At 33.5% G+C, this 20,264-nt stretch overlaps 1 protein-coding gene across 1 annotated transcript in view; it reads left to right on the top strand.

The window, feature by feature from the left end:
- The window catches only part of LOC139513235 (protein Abitram-like), a 29,806-nt gene that overhangs the window by 1,554 nt on the left and 7,988 nt on the right, over positions 1–20,264 (top strand). Inside the window, exons 2-4 of the mRNA XM_071301539.1 lie at positions 4,128–4,179; positions 4,788–4,914; positions 6,491–6,637. Of these exons, the coding sequence (XP_071157640.1) occupies positions 4,128–4,179; positions 4,788–4,914; positions 6,491–6,637 (326 nt within the window). The remainder of the gene's footprint in view (positions 1–4,127; positions 4,180–4,787; positions 4,915–6,490; positions 6,638–20,264) is intronic.

The following is a 20,264-nucleotide window of genomic DNA, read 5'->3' as shown; positions in this document are numbered from 1 at the left end:
ATGGACATCATTACTGTCTGCAGTCGTGTGATCATGAGTACAACTCCACAGGTGAATGGAGCTCTTTGTTAATACTTGACTTTCATTATCAAAAGTCAATCATGGTCAATAGTACAAATGTTTCAACAAAAGAATTGCTGTACACATGCATTCTCAAGAGATGCAGCAAGCTTGGACAAAACTGAAACTTTCGGAGGACTCAATAAGCAGTCAGGGGACTTACTGAAATAAGTGATTTTTAAATCACTTATTTGAGTAGCAAATTCAAGGTTTTGTCACAAATTAGGATTTTGTAGTTTTTTCAAAATTTTAAAAACATAGGTTTAAATAACATCTTCTAATTAGTAAAATTAAAAAATATGAACTTTTTGCTTCTTTTAATAACCCTTTCAAGGCGAACAATGCATTGAGGCATCCCCGTAGCCAGGCCGAACAATGCGTTGAGTCATCCCCGTAGCCAGGCCGAACAATGCTTTCATGCATTGACAATCACGTGATGAAAATAATTTTCGTCTTTTTAACTCATTTCCCCCGTAAAGCTGCGTTTAACCCAATAGATATCCAGGTTTTCAACAAGCTTGCATGTTACAGTATAAGAATACGTATTCTTACTGGGTTTGACACCTAATATTTACCACAATACAATGAAAGATCGGTAGCGTCAACAAACAAAATAAGTCATCACCATTTTGTACAATACATGTGATGCGAACATGTGACCTTTTAGGTCAAGAAAATGTTATTTGGAAGGAAAGTCAAATATAATTTCATTATTAATTTGATTTATATAATGATTAAAATTACGAAAAATGCTTTTAAAAACTCCACGGAGAATAAAAGTCAAGTATAAATAATTGGACTTCCGTGGGCGCGGCTATTCCATTTTCCGACGAGTGCAAAAGGTCGCACTCCTTTTATGGAAAATCTAAATAAAACTATCCAATCACTTTTCTCTCCCACTTGCTCGGTGTCAAGGATGCCTAAATCATAGTAAATATAGTAAAATGTCGTCTGTAACATTTTAAAAATACAAAAATGTCCGACACTTCAGAGGACGAGCTTGAGGGGTTTTCGGCGGGTGAAATTGAACTTGCTTGCCAAAGATATCAAGTACAATTAGCCCAAAATGGCATAGGAGATGATTTCCTGATAAGTGATGTTGAAAGTGATCTGTCAGATGACAATAATGATGAACCGCAACTTGTTGACGTAAATAATGCCGGTGATGCCCCCAACAATGATGGATGGCACCAAGAATTTGATATTTTTGAAAGAGGTCTCCCCCATCTGTTCCAACCTAGAAATACTACTGGCCCACAAAATATATTAGGCCCAGAGAAGGATATAATTGACTTTTTCCAACTGTTCTTATCTGACAACCTTTTACAACAGATAATTGAAAAAACTGATAGCTATGCAAAGATGCAAAAAGATATGAATCCTGATCTAAACAAATCAGCTTGGTCTTGTCCCTCCTTGCCCGAGATGAAGGCTTTTATTGGTATAACTTTCCTAATGGGTATTGATGTAAAGCCAGATATAAAGTCTTACTGGTCTAAAGATTGTTTGGAAACCCCATATTTTGCCACAGTTTTGGCACGTGACAGGTTCATGCAGATTATGAGATATCTACATTTTACTGATCCTCACCAGCGAGTTCCACAAAGAGGGGAGCCTAAATACGACAGTACTTACAAAGTCAGATACTTTATGGACGCCCTTAACCAACAAATGAAAGATCAATATATACCAAAACGAAATGTATCGATAGATGAGTGTATGATACCATACAAGGGAAGGGTTGCATTGAAGCAATACATGCCTGCTAAACCAACAAAATGGGGAAGCAAGGTTTATGCCTTTGATGCTATCATTTACCTGAAAATTCTATTTTATTTGAAAAAATGCTATAATAATAGCTTTACATAATGAACTGATACTTTCTTCAAAGATTTTTCCCAGCAGTGGGAGTATTTTTCCTGTGAAGTTCAAGGTTTCATCTTTCAGATTATGTAATATAATTCTACTGTTCGCGATAAAAATTTCACTGTTCGGGGGTGTTAAAATTAGTGGGGGTTATTAAAAGAATGATACTTAAAGAAGTATTTTTTGGGAAGGAAATTGAAGTTTGATACTTAAACAAGTGATTTTTATGTCATTATCCTAGATTTAGTACAAGACCATCACCTGAAAAGACCTGGTCATCTTAGACAACACAGATGTTGGTTCTGATAAGTTTAGAAACATAATTAGTCCCTGGATCATTAGTATTCTATATTTAAAGTACACTAATATTAAATCACTTCTTCTAGTGATTAATTTGTACTACTTAAATAGGTGATTATTAAAGAAAGACAACTCTAACTTCCAACCTTTATGGAAATAATGTTACTTGAATCAGTGATTTAGAAAATCACTTGTTTAAGTAAGTCCCCTGACTGATAAGGGTCATTTTACAGTGAAATTTATCATCATGACCTATGGAATGATGGACACAGGCGTTAAGTCATGTTTTTCTTTCCATGATAAGGCATCCTATCCCTTTATATTATGACAAGCACATAGAATACCTACAACCTGTTGATAACCTTTATTGCAGAAACATATATAAATATTACGAAGATAATTAGCAGCTTCAATCGTCTTATCACACCTTCAGTAATAATAGTGGTGTAGTGGTTAGTGCATCAGACTACTAACACAGAGGCTCCAGGTTCGATTCCCATTTGGGATGAAAATTTCAGGAACTCAATTTTCTGCTCTCCCTTGACACCATTTGCGAGTATGGTCTTGAGGAAGCCATGATAGTCTAGGAAGGGGACGATAAATGGCTGGCCCGTGTTAAGAGAGAGCTATATCTCTTGCATGTTAGGCCAAATAAAAATATATGTGTGGTTCCAGTAACCGTACCGTCCCTACTTTTTCGGCTTAAAAATAGCCTACCCTAAAGATTTTATTGTCATTTTTCATTAAGCACTGTTAAAGTCAGAATGTTGCTCCCATAGACTCAATGTAAAAAAAAAACATAAAATAAAAAAAATTCCCTACCTACAAATGTACCTACCCTAACTTTTTTTCAGATTTAACTGGAACCACACATACTTTTTTATTTGGCCTTAAAGACATCCTTGTAGATTTCGAAAAATAGTAGGCTAATGCCGCTAGAAGGCAGCACTCGCATCTGCAAAGTGGAAAGGGATTAATATAAGTTGCAAAATTTGTTTCCCAATCCACTATAAATAAATATGTTTAAACTAATAAAAGTGAGAATGGAAATGGGGAAAGTGTCAATGAGACAACATCCCAACCAAAGAACAAAAAATAATGAAAGGCCACCAATGGGTCTTCAACACAGCAAGAAAATCCTGCACCTGAAACAAAAATGTGTACTACTTTAGTGATAATGGAGGCCAAACTAAACTCCAAAACATACAAATGATCAAAAATTAAAAATCATTCAAGACTAAGAAAGGCCAGTGGCTACTTACTTGGGACAGGAGCCAAAATTTGAAGTGGTTAATATATATGAAGATGTGGTATGACTGCAAACGAGACAACTTTCCATCCTAATCATAATTTGTGAAGTAAATCATTATAGGTCAAAGTATGGTCTTCAACATGGAGCCTTGGCTCACATGGAACAGCAAGCTGTTAAAGGGCCCCAAAAATGACTAGTGTAAAACCATTCAAACAGGGAAATCGACGGTCTAATCCATATAAGAAGCAAGAAACACTTGTGAAAAATGTTTTGTGAGATCTCAACCCTCCCTTATACCCCTAGCCAATGTAGAAATAGCAAACACACAGCAATACATACAGTAAAACTCAGTTTAAAAGGAGTCTGGGTTCAATATCAGAATAGGCAACAAAGGAAACTAAGCAAGATGACAATGATACATAAATTAACAAAGGACTACTAGCAGTTATTGGCATTCCAGCTCCAGACCACAATTAAACTGATTGAAAGTAAGTATATTTAGCATACATTTGTGTTTACCTTTCTCATTAATTGAAAAGAAGGCTAGTCAGTATAAAACATGTCAGTATAAAATGAAAACATATATGGTAATAATAATTTTTATTATGTTGTATGCATAAATCTTATAATTATTTTAACTGTTTTGTAGATTGTCAGGCTAATGAAGACGAAGATCTCTGTATACTCACACATTCAAACAGGTACTGTAACTTTTACCAACATAAATCTCTGTATGCTAATATATGTCTATTACTTTTGTAGGCACAAATGTCTCTGACCTTTGTAAAAAGTGATATTTTCTAAATGTTTTCTTCCCTTGTTTTTATAGAAAAGTCTTGTCTTTGATCAGAACACTGGACATTCTGGATCTGACGTAAAAGAAAAAATTTATCACAAACTGCAATTAACAGTTTTACAAAAAGGACGCTCCACAATTTTATTTTTTTAACATTCCTAAATGAGAATTGGTAACAAGGTGTCATTTTGATTATTCAATCTGATAACATGTCCTCCTACTGATGAACTTGGTTAACTGATGATCAGATCGGATCAATATCATATACATTGTATTACCATCAGAATATTATGTTCAACTGACTTTATAATTAGGTATTTATCAGTAACAGGTTCTGTAGTTGCTTTATTACATCCAGGTACACTTGATTATCAAGTGCATTCCAGTCTTTTCTTGACCAGCATTTTGGTTCTTGAATTCAATATTGTTTGGTTTTTTTTTTTATTGAAAAGCATAAATTTATATCAATCATAACTTATTTTTTAATAACATTTCCCTGCATCTGTCTTTCAGAATTTGCATTATTACGCTGGCGTCTACTCATCCAGTTGTAAGAGATCAGAAAACTATAAAACAGATCAGTTTTAAGGTTGGAGGTATTGATAGACTTAACAACAAAGTTTCTGGAAAAGGGAAACGGGTTAGTATATATGTAAGGTTGTACGGTGACCTATAGTTGTTAATTTCTGTGTCATTTAGTCTTTTGTGAAGAGTTGTCTCATCTGATTTTTGATACATTTCCCTAGTCCCAGGAAAAACTTTCAATCTTTAGTTATAGACGTTTAATAGATGTGTCGCATACCATTGAAGATGACCCCATAATATGACCTTCAACATAAAGTTCAAATATTAGTTTTTGTCGAGCCTGCAACTTTTGTTGCAGAAAGCTTGACATAGGGATAGTGATCTGGCGGCTACGGCGGCATTAGCTAACTTCTTAAAATGTTTATATTTTAAAAGGTGAAAGACCTGGATGCTTCATACTTTGTATATAGATGCCTCATGTTACGAAGTTTCCATCAGTCTCATGTCCAACGTCGTTGACCTCATTTTCATGGTTTAGTGACCACTTGAAAAAAAAGTTCAGAATTTTTGTAATGTTGAATTCTCTCTTATTATAAGTAATAGGATAACTATATTTGGTATGTGCGTATCGTGCAAGGTCCTCATGCCCGTCAGACAGTTTTCTTTTGACCTCGACCTCATTTCATGGATCAGTGAACAAGGTTAAGTTTTCTGTGGTCAAGTCCATATCTCAGATACTAAATGTATAAGCAATAGGGCTAGTATATTTGGTGTATGGAAGGACTGGAAGGTGCACATGTCCAACTGGCAGATATCATCTGACCTTGACCTCATTTTCATGGTTCAGTGGTTATAGTTAAGTTTTTGTGTTTTTCTCATACTTTATGCAATAGGTCTACTATATTTGTTGTATGGAATGCTTGTAAGGTGTACATGTCTAGAGGGCAGATTTCATCTGACCTTGACCTCATTTTCATGGTTCAGTGGTCAAAGTTCAGTTTTTAAGTTTTGGTCTTTTTATCTAATATTATATGCCAACAGTCAACTATATTTGGTGTATGGAAATATATTATGATCTATATGTCAGTCCCACAGGTTTTATTTGACCATGACCTCAATTGCAGGGTTCATAGCATAGTGTTAAGTTTTTTTGTTTTGGTCTATTTTTTCTTCAACTATAAGTAATAGGTCAACTATATTTGTTGTATGGAAGCATTGTTAGCTGTACATGTCTGCCTGGCATGGTTCATCTGACCTTGACCTCATTTTCATGGTTCATTGGTCTTTTTTGAGCTACCTTGGTTAATGTTAAGTTTATGTGACAGTTGTAATAAAGCTTTATACTTAGGACTATCAACATAATATCAATGATTAGTAAACATGGTAAAGAAGGCGAGACATTTCAGTGTGTGCACTCTTGTTTAGGGACATTTTTATGTTCATCCACAAACCTGATGCTTAGTCTTGTTTGCCATGTTCACATTATCATTGATATGTAATAATATGTGGTAATTATGTTATTCTTATATCTGCATTGTTCATAAAAAATCATGTGTAGGCTTTGTCTTGTTGCAAAATAAATTAAAGAATGATTTAATGTATCATGTGTATATCAAGAAATCAGAAATGAAAAAAAGGACTTTTGTTCAACCAAGACAACATTTAGCAAATTATTCCTGACTCTGTTTTAGGGAGCACAAGAATTAAATGCTGGATCACCAATATGCAAGATTGCATGTGTTGATGGGGAGGAATTTACTGTTTATTCAGGAATAAAAGGACAGCTAATTGAGGTTAATGAATGTCTGATACAAAACCCAAACTTAATCCTGAAAAAAGTAAGTTTTCTTGAACAATAGTTTTTTTGTGACTACACATTGTATAAAGTCTTTTGCAAATCCACACACAATTAATTTTCCTGTATTGCTGTCATCAATGAGAAAAACCCTTATTACATAGTGAGCTATAAAGGCCCTTATAGGAAATATGTGTTTTCATACCAGAAAACTAATGACCTTATTTGTTTACAAAACACAAATGTGACTGACATCAACCCAAGACAACAAATAAATTACAGACTCTTTATGTATTTTATCAGATGATGCCATCATGCTATAATATTAGCATATATATATATACCATCATGCTATAATATTAGCATATATATATACCATCATGCCAATGTGATGGAGGCATGTACAGGAACTTCCAAAGAACCTGGTCTCCTGTGGAATTCTGATGCTTATATTATTTTCAAGCTACTTTTGAAAGTGACAAAAATAAAAATCTAAATTTTGTTTACCAGTACCATCAGATCTAATCAATCTGTATCAAAATCTTAAAACAATCAAAAGATTGCATGAAATTAACCTACAGAGTGAGGGTTTACAAATTAAGTGTACCTTATTGAGTTGTTAACATTTTTATGTCAAATAAAATCTTTTTGGGGGACAAAGTGTGAAATACAAAATCATTATATGTTAAAGGTGTATGCCATATCACAGAGTGTTAAAAGAGGCATACATTTTATAACCAGTGCTAAATATATTGTTTTCTCTTTTAAAACTATAATAATAAAGTTTATAGGATAAAAGGGGAAACAAATTATTGCTGGCAATTTACACTAGAAATTTTCCAGTTTATATATTCAGCTTATTTAAGCTGGTACTGTTATACTGATAATTAACAGTTAGTATAATAGTCCAAGATCTAAACTTCAAAATTACTTTTAAATAAGTTTTTTTTATACCTTGAAAAAGAGTTTTAGATGAGTATTGAAAAAATATTTCCAATTGAATAGTTATCAAAGGTACCAGGATTATAATTTAATACACCTGACACACGTTTCATCTACATAAGACTCATCAGTGACGCTCAGATCAAAATAGTTATAAAGCCAAACAAGTGCATAGTTGAAGAGCATTGAGGACCCAAAATTCCAAAAAGTTGTGCCAAATACGGCTAAGGTTATCTATGCCTGGGATGAGAAAATCCTTAGTTTTTCATAACAAATTCAAAGTTTTGTAAACAGGAAATTTATAGAAATGACCACATCGTTGATATTCATGTCAACACCGAACTGCGGATTATTGGACTGGTGATACCCTCTGGGACGACACACCAACCAGCAGTGGCATCGACCCAGTTGTAAATAGTTTTCAGAGGTACCAGGATTATAATTAAAAACGTGAGTTTCGTCTACACAAGACTCATCAATTCAAATCAAAACAAGTCAAAGAAAGAGCATTGAGGACCCAAAATTCCAAAAAGTTGGTCCGAATACAGCTTAGGTTTTCTATGCCTGGGATAAGAGAATTGTTATTTTTATCCAATTTGTTATTGAAAAAGACATTTTGTTTTTCATTAAAGTTTAAAAAAATCTTTGTCTTTTATACAAATGCTTGTCCCTAACAACAGAATATGTGTTGATGCAAGATGATATAGGTTGGTGTCAGTCTTTATTACTATGCTTAACTTTGAAAAGTATCAAGCAAGCTGACTAGACATTCAGACAGTTAAACTGCTTTAGGTAACAACTGCTATTTAATTAATCATAAACAAATCTTACCTAATAATTGAGAATAAGAAAATTGGTCTGGAGCAGGCATGTCAGCAACTGCTAGTAGTCCTTTGTTAATTTATGTATCATTGTTATTTTGTTTAGTTTCTTTTGTTACCTATTCTGACATCGGACTCCTTTTGAACTGAGTTTTACTGTGCATATTGTTGTATGTTGTGGGTTGAGATCTAAAAAAAGATGTTTAACCCAGCCGCATTTTTGACCTTGTCCAAAGTCAGGAGACTCTGGCCTTTGTTTGTCTTGTGTGATTTAAAATTTTAGTTTCTTGTGTATATTTTGGAGTTAAGTATGTGACAATTTGTGACCTTCGCCTGTTGTCTGCTCTTTGGTCGTGTCAAAATGTTTCCTGGATTTTTCCTGTTTCATTTCTCCAATCATCTGAACCAATATCTCGAATGCACCTTAAAGAAAGGAATACAAAAATAAAATGGAAATGCTGTTATATAACTGAGCTGTTTGATGAGCAGATGACACTAGAATAACAAGAATGTGTCCCCAGTACACGGCTGCCACACTCGCACTATCATTTTCTATGTTCAGTGGACCATGAAATTGGGGTAAAAACTCCAATTTGGCTTTAAAATTATAAAGATCATATTATATGGAACATGTGTACTAAGTTTCAAGTTGATTGGACTTCAACTTCATCAAAAACTACCTTCACCAAAAACTTTAACCTGAAGCGGGACAGACGAACGGACGAATAGTCTTACTTGAAGAAGTAAAATTAATATACTTATCTGAGTAAATTTGTAGGATACTTATACAAGTGAATTTTATTTACTGGTATAGGTAAAAAAAAATGTTGGATGAGTTATGTCCCTTAGACTTTTACTTGTAGAAGTCAAAAAGTCCTCCTATCTTCTTTTATTGAATTCTTATGATTTCTTTGCTCTAATGGAATTTTAAATTAACTGCCCTTTGCAGAAGTCTTTACTAATCAGTTTAAATGTAATTTCATGGACAATGAAAATCCCATTTGTCTGTTATCTTCAGAACACTGCTCATTTACAAGGGGCAATTTTTGAAGGCCTTACGCAAATACTTAAGATCTTTGGGCAATCAGTTTCTTTGTTGAATTAATGAGATGAAACATTGAACTCTAATAAAAGAAATTGAACAAACCTGGAAAAAATCTTTAAAGACATGAATTTACATCTCAAAACTTTGGGACTTTTGTTGGATTGTAAGAAAAATTTACTTATACAAGTAAATTTTTGAGAAAATTAAGGGGAGATTATTCAAACATTATTTATTTACTTATATGTGTATATTTTTTTACTTCTTCAAGTAAATAAAAATAACTTCTACAAGTAGTACCCCTGACTGTCCTATAAAAAGTAACGTATGCAAGGTATATAATATAAATATCCTTTTTTGTTCATAGTATGAAAAAGTTTTCAAGTCATGCTTCATACAAACACACTATTTACTGCAAATGTTCTTTTTGCTATGTCAAATTGCATTGACCGTATATTTATTTGTGATATACAGCCAATGACTATATATCACCTTGTTTGTGATGTTGCTAACTGTGTTTTCTCAAAAGTTTTATCTAAGACATCAATAAAGAATACGGGTCCTTGAAAACTTGACCTTGTCCACTTTAAATTAACAAAACTATAAAAAAAAAAAATATAAAAGTTGCAGTATAAAAAACAACAACCAAACATTATCTCGATATATAAATGCTATCTGTACTCGACTGTAATCAGGAAAGGAATGCTCCTGTGTCTAAACCATTTATAAAATATAGATTCCTACACTGCAACAAGTGTATTACGATATTTCTCCACTCGAGACAGTTAAATTTTATTATTTAAAGTGCGAGGCTTGCCGAGCTCTTTAAATAACTTAAATTTAACTGTCGAGAGTGAAGAAATATCGTAATACACGAGTTATAGTGTCGGAATCTGTTTCTCTAATGATTTTTGGTGGAAAAAGACTTCAAGTCTTCTGAAGGCCTATGGTGCCGACTTTAGGTGTCATACCACCAATTACTCCCTCAAATTTAGAACGTATGTGAAAGTAGGTCTACTCGGACAAAAAAAAGTGCATTTGATGTCATTGTTCACCTAAACCAACAAACAAATTTGCAGAAATGAAAGATTTGTTGAAAGAGAAATATATTAAGACCATTTTGAGCCAAAACTTACCTGTCTATGAGTTTGCATTAAAAATTGAGGATTAATGCGCTCCATAGTATACTAATTTAAGATTTCCAGAAAACCAGGTGTTATTTTTAGTGGTACCTCCTTTCGGAAGCTCTCTGCTTTCTTATATGATTTTGAATGTATGTTGAAAATTGGCATGCAGAAAGGTGACACCTGTACAATTCAGGATATACCTAGTTTCTATGAAGTTAAACTTAAGGTAAAATATTTAGAAAGCTGTGAAAATTGCAAAATTTGGTTGAACAGATAGGGACTTTTAATTGGTGGTATGACACCTTTAAGCAAAATGCGGTGAAACATCAAAATCAGAAAACAATTGTTTTTTTTTGTCTTAACTGATCATTTGAGATAATAGTAGCCATATTTCAATTTTTTTGGGGGCAAAATGTCAGATATTGCAAATTTAGAGCCTAAAACTTGAGTTTGTCCTATTTTTAGCTTTTCCCATCCTGACAATATGCTTTTATATAAAAAAATGTCCTAAATAATGTTATAAATGCACAGAAAGTTATTCTGTGGTGTTAAACACTGAAATCTAAGTTGTTTACTACCCCCAAAAAAATTTTGTCATGCAGATTTAATGAAATTATTTGATTTTTACGCCTTATAGCATTGCGTCATACTATGTACTTCATTTGTACTTGGCAGATATCATAGCCTAATGTAAGCACTGCAGAAACTCAGAAAAGCACCATTTATTATTCCAAATGAAATTTTTATATCTTAAATTTTATTAACTGATGTAAATAAACACAGTTAAATGACCATGACTGCACTTTTGATCAATTTGTAGTACTTTACTGACATCAGATGAAAAAAAGGGGGGTCAATATTCCTTGACACTTCAATACCTTGGATTTTTTACTAAATTCATTGCAAAAATTGTTGGAAGTCTTTAAAGAAGTAGAACAAATAAGAAAAAATCAGCAAACAATGATCTTGATATTGAAAGTTTATGTTCCTGTAGCCCAAAATGAAATTTTCAAGTATTTTCTATCAAAGTCATACATTACAGTCAGTTTAAATTGAGCTGTGAAATTTTTATTATAAGTCACATAATGCTCAGATAGGCTGTTTTTAACTACAAATTGACTAAGGATTAAGAATAAAGCAAAATAAAAGATTTCTAATCAACTATTTTGTCTCTTTAGGTGTCATACCACCAATTACTCCCTCAAATTTAGAACGTATGTGAAAGTAGGTCTACTCGGACAAAAAAAAAGTGCATTTGATGTCATTGTTCACCTAAACCAACAAACAAATTTGCAGAAATGAAAGATTTGTTGAAAGAGAAATATATTAAGACCATTTTGAGCCAAAACTTACCTGTCTATGAGTTTGCTTTAAAAATTGAGGATTAATGCGCTCCATAGTATACTAATTTAAGATTTCCAGAAAACCAGGTGTTATTTTTAGTGGTACCTCCTTTCGGAAGCTCTCTGCTTTCTTATATGATTTTGAATGTATGTTGAAAATTGGCATGCAGAAAGGTGACACCTGTACAATTCAGGATATACCTAGTTTCTATGAAGTTAAACTTAAGGTAAAATATTTAGAAAGCTGTGAAAATTGCAAAATTTGGTTGAACAGATAGGGACTTTTAATTGGTGGTATGACACCTTTAAAATCATTGAACCTCCGTATGCCGCATTCGTTTCTGTGTATTACAATTTCATAACAACTTCTGATTCCTGACACCGATTTTTACTCATGATTAAGCATCTGAATCATTTAATTTGTAAATTAGGATTGAAAAACAATCACTATCGTACATATGTACCCTTTTATTTATGTAAATTATCAGATTTCATCTCATCTACATGAACGTTATTTGTTTACCTGTAACCGGATGTTTTTATTGTAGATATTTATAGTACGCATGCGTGAATTTGGTATCGGGACAACTCGCCCTGTTGACATGTTCGCCCTTGGTCTGTTCGTTCTGAGTTCTTTCGCGCGCATAGTACGTTCGCCCTGTGTTCATTCTCTTTTCTGTTATCAAGGACGTTTTATAATACGTTCTTGCATTTATTAAAAAATATTAATATTAAGGGTATCGTTATTAAACACGATTTAGGGAAAATCTTCTGTTCCTTGGTAAGACAATCGTGTTCAGCCAATCAATTCTGTGTTTCTCATGATCAATTAATAAGCCAATAAAAAACGTTTTCTCTGAAGATTATTCTAACATGCTAGATTTTGAACTTGTGTTGTTAATCGTGAACATGGCATGTGAATTTTCATCTGCAAGCAGGTTCTTACACAGCTTAAGGATAAAAGCATGGCTGATTGACAAAATTCGATGATGCAATACTACCATAAAGATAATAAATAGTTTTTTTTTCACTAACTTATTGACATGATACTTGTTGTAACATAATTTATTTTTGTATTCTATTAAATCATTTAAAGGACAATGTACTATTCTTTTTTCACAAAGACCAAGAAACAGTTGGGACACAGATAATGAGTGATGTCCCTTAAATGAGGGAGTGTCCCTAACACAAGGGGTCATTTTACTGTTAAAAAAAAAGAAAGAAAATTTTTAAGATTTTTAACTAAAAAGTGGGAAAATTCATTATATTTGGAACAACTTTTTTTGACATGTTTTGACCATTCAATACTTGATAGATGCATAGTTCTTGGGAAAAAGTTTCATCAAATAATATGAATATATAGGTGCTCATTTTTTACAGTGGGTTGTAATGATCTTCCAATGATGGTTACCCTGTTATTTGGAGTGTTGTTCCCAACCTGTTAAAGGTCCATCTTTGTGCATAATTCAAAATTGCAAATTTCAACAAGCATCTAATATTCTTACACAAGAAAATAATCCCTGGTCTGCTAGCTACATGGTCATCTTTTCTACACATTTAATACCTAGAATCATGCAAACGGACTAAAGAAAAAGGCATGTAAGTTAATCAAACAAATATGACACTTTTTCTAGACAATCCAGATCGTGCAAAATACTTCGCTAAAAGTTATAACCTTTAAAATTGTTGCCGCTCACTAAAAAAAAACCATGGGAACTTTTAAAAGTTGGTGGGTATGTAACAAGTCTTACTATGTTTATGCCCCACTTATGGGCATCATGTTTTCTGGTCCGTCCATACGTTCTGCTTCAGGTTAAAGTTTATGGTCGAGGTAGTTTTGATGAAGTTGAAATTAAATCAGCTTGAAACTCAGTACACATGTGTTCCTTATGATATGATATTTCTAACTTTACTGCCAAATTGAAGATTTTACCTAATTTTCATAGTCCACTGAACATAGAAAATGATTGTACGGATGGGAAATCCGTGTACTTATGACACATTCTTGTTTGAAGAAGAAAAAAATACATCATAACGATAATAGAAAAAAGCAGGCTGGATTAGTGGAGCTGCTTTTATGGTAATTCAAGTTACCTTTTATTCATCTTCTTCCACCTCAGAGCTATCAGCTCTTTGATTATCCTTCTTTTTCAAAGATTTTCAGAAACTTGTTTTCTTTATATGCGACTTCATCAGGCATTTCCGCCTTTTTTAATGGCGTCACATTAGGATAATTCAGAAGAAAACAAAACATTTAGACATCATAATCAAATTTCGACTAATCATTTGCAGAGAACAGATTTTTCACTAGTGAGGAGAAATTTTTTTCTCACACCGGTCAGGAAATGTGAAATTAGCACAAAAATTAGAGAAAATAGATGTTGTATTTTGAGACAATGTAGATGTATGCCATATTTTTTATTTCACTTAAATTTTCTATAAATTTATGCAAAGTAGTTTATCTATGTTCAAATATAGATTCAGAAGTGAAACAAATCAAGGTAACACACAAATACCAAGGAAACTCAATGAACTAAAAAGGAGCAAGACTGGGTGCGTTGTCATGGTGAGTGTCTCCTATCATGCTTGCATAATCTGTCATGCAAATCCTTACTCTGTCCAAATGCCTTAAATCAGCAATATTAAGTAATATAACTGCAAAAACATGTCGCATGAGCTAAGCTACAGACTAATTGCATCAGTCATACAGTTTGTGATGGTGGCTGTGAAATGTCTGTAGTTGTGAATTCAGCTGTTCTTCCTCATAACTCTGTAGTTTTTGTTAAAGGCCTGCTCATGACGTGTGTATAGCGCGAACGTTAAGGAGACTAATGTATCAATACATATTTAATGTCATACAAAAGTTCGTGGAAATGCTAAAAAAATATAAAGTTGATAATTGTAATCATCCATTCCAAATTTCTACGAATGCCATCACGAGTTGCTTGACCGCTTTGGAATATCTGTTTTACAGATGAAGAGGGATATATCCCAACTTATGTAACCGCAATACCGTCATATTTTCCTCGAATGTGACTTACTGATTGTGTCATATGATCCAAACTGAATTTAGGAGTTCCTGAAGGACCCCACTTGACAATGATTTCCTTCAACTTCTCAACCATTGTCTGATGGGCCAGTCTAGTATATTGTTAACACTGACACAAGATACCAAGCCATATGTTAGCTAGATGTATTACCAAGGGAAAAAATGAATACATACTGTATGGCATCAGGACCCATCATCAACAGTTCTCAAGACCATGTTGAAATCATCCCTTCGTAAATTTTACGGACGCCATCACGAGTTGGTTGACCGTTAAGGAATAACTGTTTCACAAATAATATCGGATATGTTCCTTACGTCGTAACTACAATTCCCTTCCCTTTCATGAATGTGACCTACCGAATTAGACTATTTGTTATCACATAAGCAACACGATGGGTGCCACATGTGGAGCAGGATCCACTTACCCTTCCGGAGCATCTGAGATCACCCCTAGTTTTTTGTGGGGTTCGTGTATCTTATTCTTTAGTTTTCTATGTTGTGTCATGTATACTATTGTTTTTCGGTTTGTCTTTTTTTTCATTTTTAGCTATGGCGTTGTCAGTTTATTTTCGATTTGTGAGTTTGACTGTCCCTCTGGTATCTTTCGTCCCTCTTTTAATTTATAGAGTAGAATACAATAGCTACAACACTAGCATCAACAGTTCCGAAAACCATCATAGATGTTAATTTAAGAGTAGACTACAACAACTGAAAATACAAGCATCAACAGTTGCCTAGACCATTTATAGATGTTTATCTATAAAGTAGAATACAACAATTGAAAAGAATCACAGTCCTGTAATATAACAGTCACTGAGAAAGCCAACAATAGTATATTCGTTTTCTTTAATCAGACAGTCTACAGAGGCTTCATCGATAAGAATACATTATCGTATACTGACCGTGCAAGGGTTGTATAGCCAGTCAAGGTCGCTAAAAACTTCCATCATCATCTTCATTATATATGAATGGTGTTTTATTTTTGCTGTACACCCAATTCAAAAGCTTTATACGAAATAGTTTTTGTCAACATTTCACAATAAGTCCAATCTTTGCCTTTCCTTAAAAAAACCAATCTTCATGTAGTAAGCGATACTCAAACAACAAAAATGACTTCAGGTTGATCTGCGGTATGAACAATTGTCTTGCATTCTTTCCTATATTGTCTTTGTATGTAAATCGTCTTACTACGAGTGTCTTGTAAAAGAATTAAGAAAAATGAACACTCAGGTAATCCCACATACAATGACATATCATTTAACAAGGGTGAGATTTTGGCGAATCATACGTTCTTCATGGCTTTAATGAACATTACATTGAACAACAAATGGGGGGCTTATCTTGTTTGTGTTGGAAACTAGTACCCAAGTTTCACAAAATTCCATACAAACAACGGTACATTGCCAGCTCATCTGCATGTTCCACTAAAGAACTGTCCTTTAGATTGAGTATAATTCTGTCTACAGTGAAAAAGGGTCTTCAAAAATACAGTAAAACTGTTTACTGGCGTAGTGGTATTAACCATATGTGGATTCTTAAAAACGCTTTAGAACTCCTGGATAATTTTAAAGCTGGGTCTTTTTCTGAAATTAGTTCTATCAAAACTTTTGATTTTTAAAGCCTGTATATATACCACCATTCTCCATGTGCAATTAAAACAACCTAAACGAATTAATCCACAATGCCTTCCAACATAAAAATGGTAGCATACGCTTTAAATTTATTACTTTTGGATACCATAAGGCATATTTTGTTAATAGTGAACATAAGGGTAAAATATGCTTCACAGAGAAACAAGTGAATAGTATGCTGGAGTTTTTAATCGACAAAATATTGGTTGAATTTGGAGGTAGACTTTATCAACAAATTGTCGGCGTTCCTATGGGAATGAACTGTCCCTCTTTGTCGAACTCTTTTTATTTTCATATAAATCTGAGTTCCTTCTGACACTTGTCAAAAACAAAAAGATCAAAGAAGCTAGGTTATTTGATTTCACCTTCTGATATTTTGATGATGATGATGATGACGTTTTTTCCATTAACAATCCGAACTTTTCTGATTGGATTCCATTAAAATATAGAAATCAAAGAAACAACTAACACGGCTTTGTCTGCCTCATTTTAGACTTATACATCGAGTTTGACATACACAGTCATCTCATCTCAGTACCATAATCTATGACAAACGAGACGATTTTAATTTTGAAATTATCAATTTCCCCTAACGTAGTAGCAATATACTAACTTCAACTGCATATGGGATATACAATACTCAATTTACTCATTTTTCAAGAGCTTGCATTCCAATTGGAACGAATTGTGCCCCTCTTGCCGACTTGTTTTTTTTATTATTATGAAGCTGACTTCATACAGGAACTTCCTAGTAAGAAAGATAAGAAGTTAGCAATATCCTTTAACTACTTTCAGCTATATATATATAGATGATGTCCTTTCACTAAAAAAAAATCAAAATTTGGTGACTATGTTGAACGCATATATCCCATCGAACTAGAGATAAAGGATACTACAGATACAGTTAAGTCGGCCTCATATCTTGACTTACATCTAGAAATTGACAATGCGAGTGGGTTGAAAACAAAACTTTACGACAAAAAAGTGATTCAGCTTTCCAATTGTGAACTTTCCATTTCTAAGAAGCAACATTCCAGCATCACCTGCATACGGGGTATATATCTTCAAATTGATACGATATTCCCATGCTTGCATTTCCTATCATGATTTTCTTGATAGAGGGTTGCTGCTCACAAATAAGCTATTAAACTAAGAGTTCCAAATGGTGAAGTTGAAATCATCCCTTCGTTAGTTTTACGGACGCCATCACGAGTTGGTTGACCGTTATGGAATAACTGTTTCACAAATGATATCGGATATGTTCCTTAAGACGTAACTACCATCCCCTTCCCTTTCATGAATGGGACCTCCTGAATAAGACTTTTTACTGGATTTGTTATCACATAAGCAACACGACGGGTGCTACATGTGGAGCAGGATCGGCTTACTGTTCCGAAGCACCTGAGATCACCCCTTGTGTTTGGAGGGGTTCGTGTTGCTTATTCTTTAGTTTTCTAAGTTGTGTCATGTGTACTATTGTTTGTCTGTTTGTCTTTTTCATTTTTAGCCATGGCGTTGTCAATTTATTCTTCAACTTTGTACTTGTTTGGCTTTATAAATATTTTGATATGCGCGTCACTGATGAGTCTTATGTAGACGAAACGCGCGTCTGTCGTACTAAAAAGTAAAATAACAAAAATACTGAAAATTCAAAAAGGAAAGTCCCCAATCAAATGGCAAAATCAAAAGTTCAAACACATCAAACGAATGGATAACAACTGTCATATTCCTGACTTGGTACAGGCATTTTCTTATGTAGAAAATGGTGGATTGAACCTGGTTTTATAGCTAGCTAAACCTCTCACTTGTATGACAGTCGCATCAAATTCCATTATATTGTCACCGATGCGCGAACAAAACAAACAGGTGTACAGCAGTCAACATTGTGCTATCATCTTAATCACTATAAAAACAACAAATGTAACGGAGAAGCACAAAAAGGCATGCATCAAAATTAACATCCTTATTTTGCTTATATTATACAATTTTATTTATCTATGTAAAATGCACCCATAAAGGATGGAAGGTTTTAAGTACTGGTGTAAAATTGCGTGTTTGAAATTCGCACAGGTAGAGATAAAATAATTTTGTCGTTCAAAGTATGACGGATACATAAATACAGTCACGTAAAATAGATATAACAAAAAACAGACTTAACAGTAAATTAAAGTAATAATAGTAAATAAAATAATATTGTGGTTCAAAGTATGACATCAAATGTTTATCAAAAGATATATAAAAAACAGACTTAACAGTAAAAGTAATATTAATAAAATAATTTTGTCATTAAAAGTATGACAAGATACATTGGTACAGAGTCACATCATAAAATGATTTTGCCGTTTAAAGTATGATGGGATACATAAGCGCAGAGTTACGTCAAATGGATATCTCAAAAAACCGACTTAAAAGTAAAAGTGATATTAATAAAGACAAATAAAAGAATAATATAACACTTTATTAAGATGATAAACAACGTCAGTGCGTACAATCTATACTTCAAGACCATCGTGTATTATTTGTGAAGTTGATACGGAATATTTATCAACAAGTTTTTGATACCTTCCGATGAAATTTTTTAGAAAAAGGATTTGACATACCCCTTGTTCATCAACTTTCTGCTCAGACACTGGTGACGTTTTACAAAGTCTGAGTAGGAGCTGCAAGCTCTTGAATACCTAATAAGTTGGGAACTGTATATTTCATATGCAGGTGAAGTTGCTACTTAGGTGGGGAAAGTTTTTGATAATTACAAAATCAAAATCGTCTCGTTTGTCATAGATTCTGGTACTGAGATGACTGTGTATGTCAAATTCTAGGTATAAGTCTAAAAATGAGGCGGAGGAAGCCGTGTCTGTTCTCTCTTTAATTTCTAGTTCTGGTGGATATATTAATAGAACCCAATCGGAAAATTTCGGATTGTTAATGGAAAGAACATCTTCAATATATCTGAAAGTGAAATTAAATAACTTGGCTTCTTTGATCTTCTTGTTTTTGACAAGTGTCTGAAGGAACTCCGATTCATATGAAAATAAAAAGAGGTCAGCAAGGAGAGGCGCGCAATTCGTTCCCTTAGGAATGCCGACAATTTGTTGAAAAAGTCTACCTCCAAATTCAACAAATATGTTGTCAATAAGAAACTCCAGCATACTGATCACTTGTTCCTCTGTGTAGCATGTTTTACCCTTTTGTTCACTATTAACAAAATATGCCTTATGGTATCCCAAAGTAATAAATTTATAGCGTATGCTACCATTTTTACGATGAAAAGCATTGTGGATTATTTCTTTTAGACGGTTTTTCAATTTCACATGGGGAATGGTGGTAAACAAGGTTGAAAAATCAAAAGTTTTGATATAACTAATTTCAGAAAAAGACCGAGATTTAAAATTATCCAGGAGTTCTTTAGAGTGTTTAAGAATCCATATATGGTTAATACCACTACACGAGTAAACAGTTTCACATTATTTCTGAAGACCCTCTTTCACTCCGACAGAATTTTAGTCAATCTAATGGACATTCTTAAGTGGAACATGCAGATGAGCTGGCAATGTACCGTTGTTTGTATGGTATTTTATGAAGTTTAGGTATCCAATACAAACCAGGTAAGTCCTCCGATTTGTTGTTCAATGCAATGTTCATTGAAGCCATGAAGGACTTGTGATTCGGCAAACTCTCATCCTTGTCAAATGATATGTTTTTGTATGTGGGATTA

The sequence above is a fragment of the Mytilus edulis genome, chromosome 2 (assembly GCF_963676685.1).
Source record: "Mytilus edulis chromosome 2, xbMytEdul2.2, whole genome shotgun sequence".
Lineage (NCBI taxonomy): Eukaryota > Metazoa > Mollusca > Bivalvia > Mytilida > Mytilidae > Mytilus > Mytilus edulis.
This window is presented reverse-complemented; position numbering and strand designations above follow the sequence as displayed.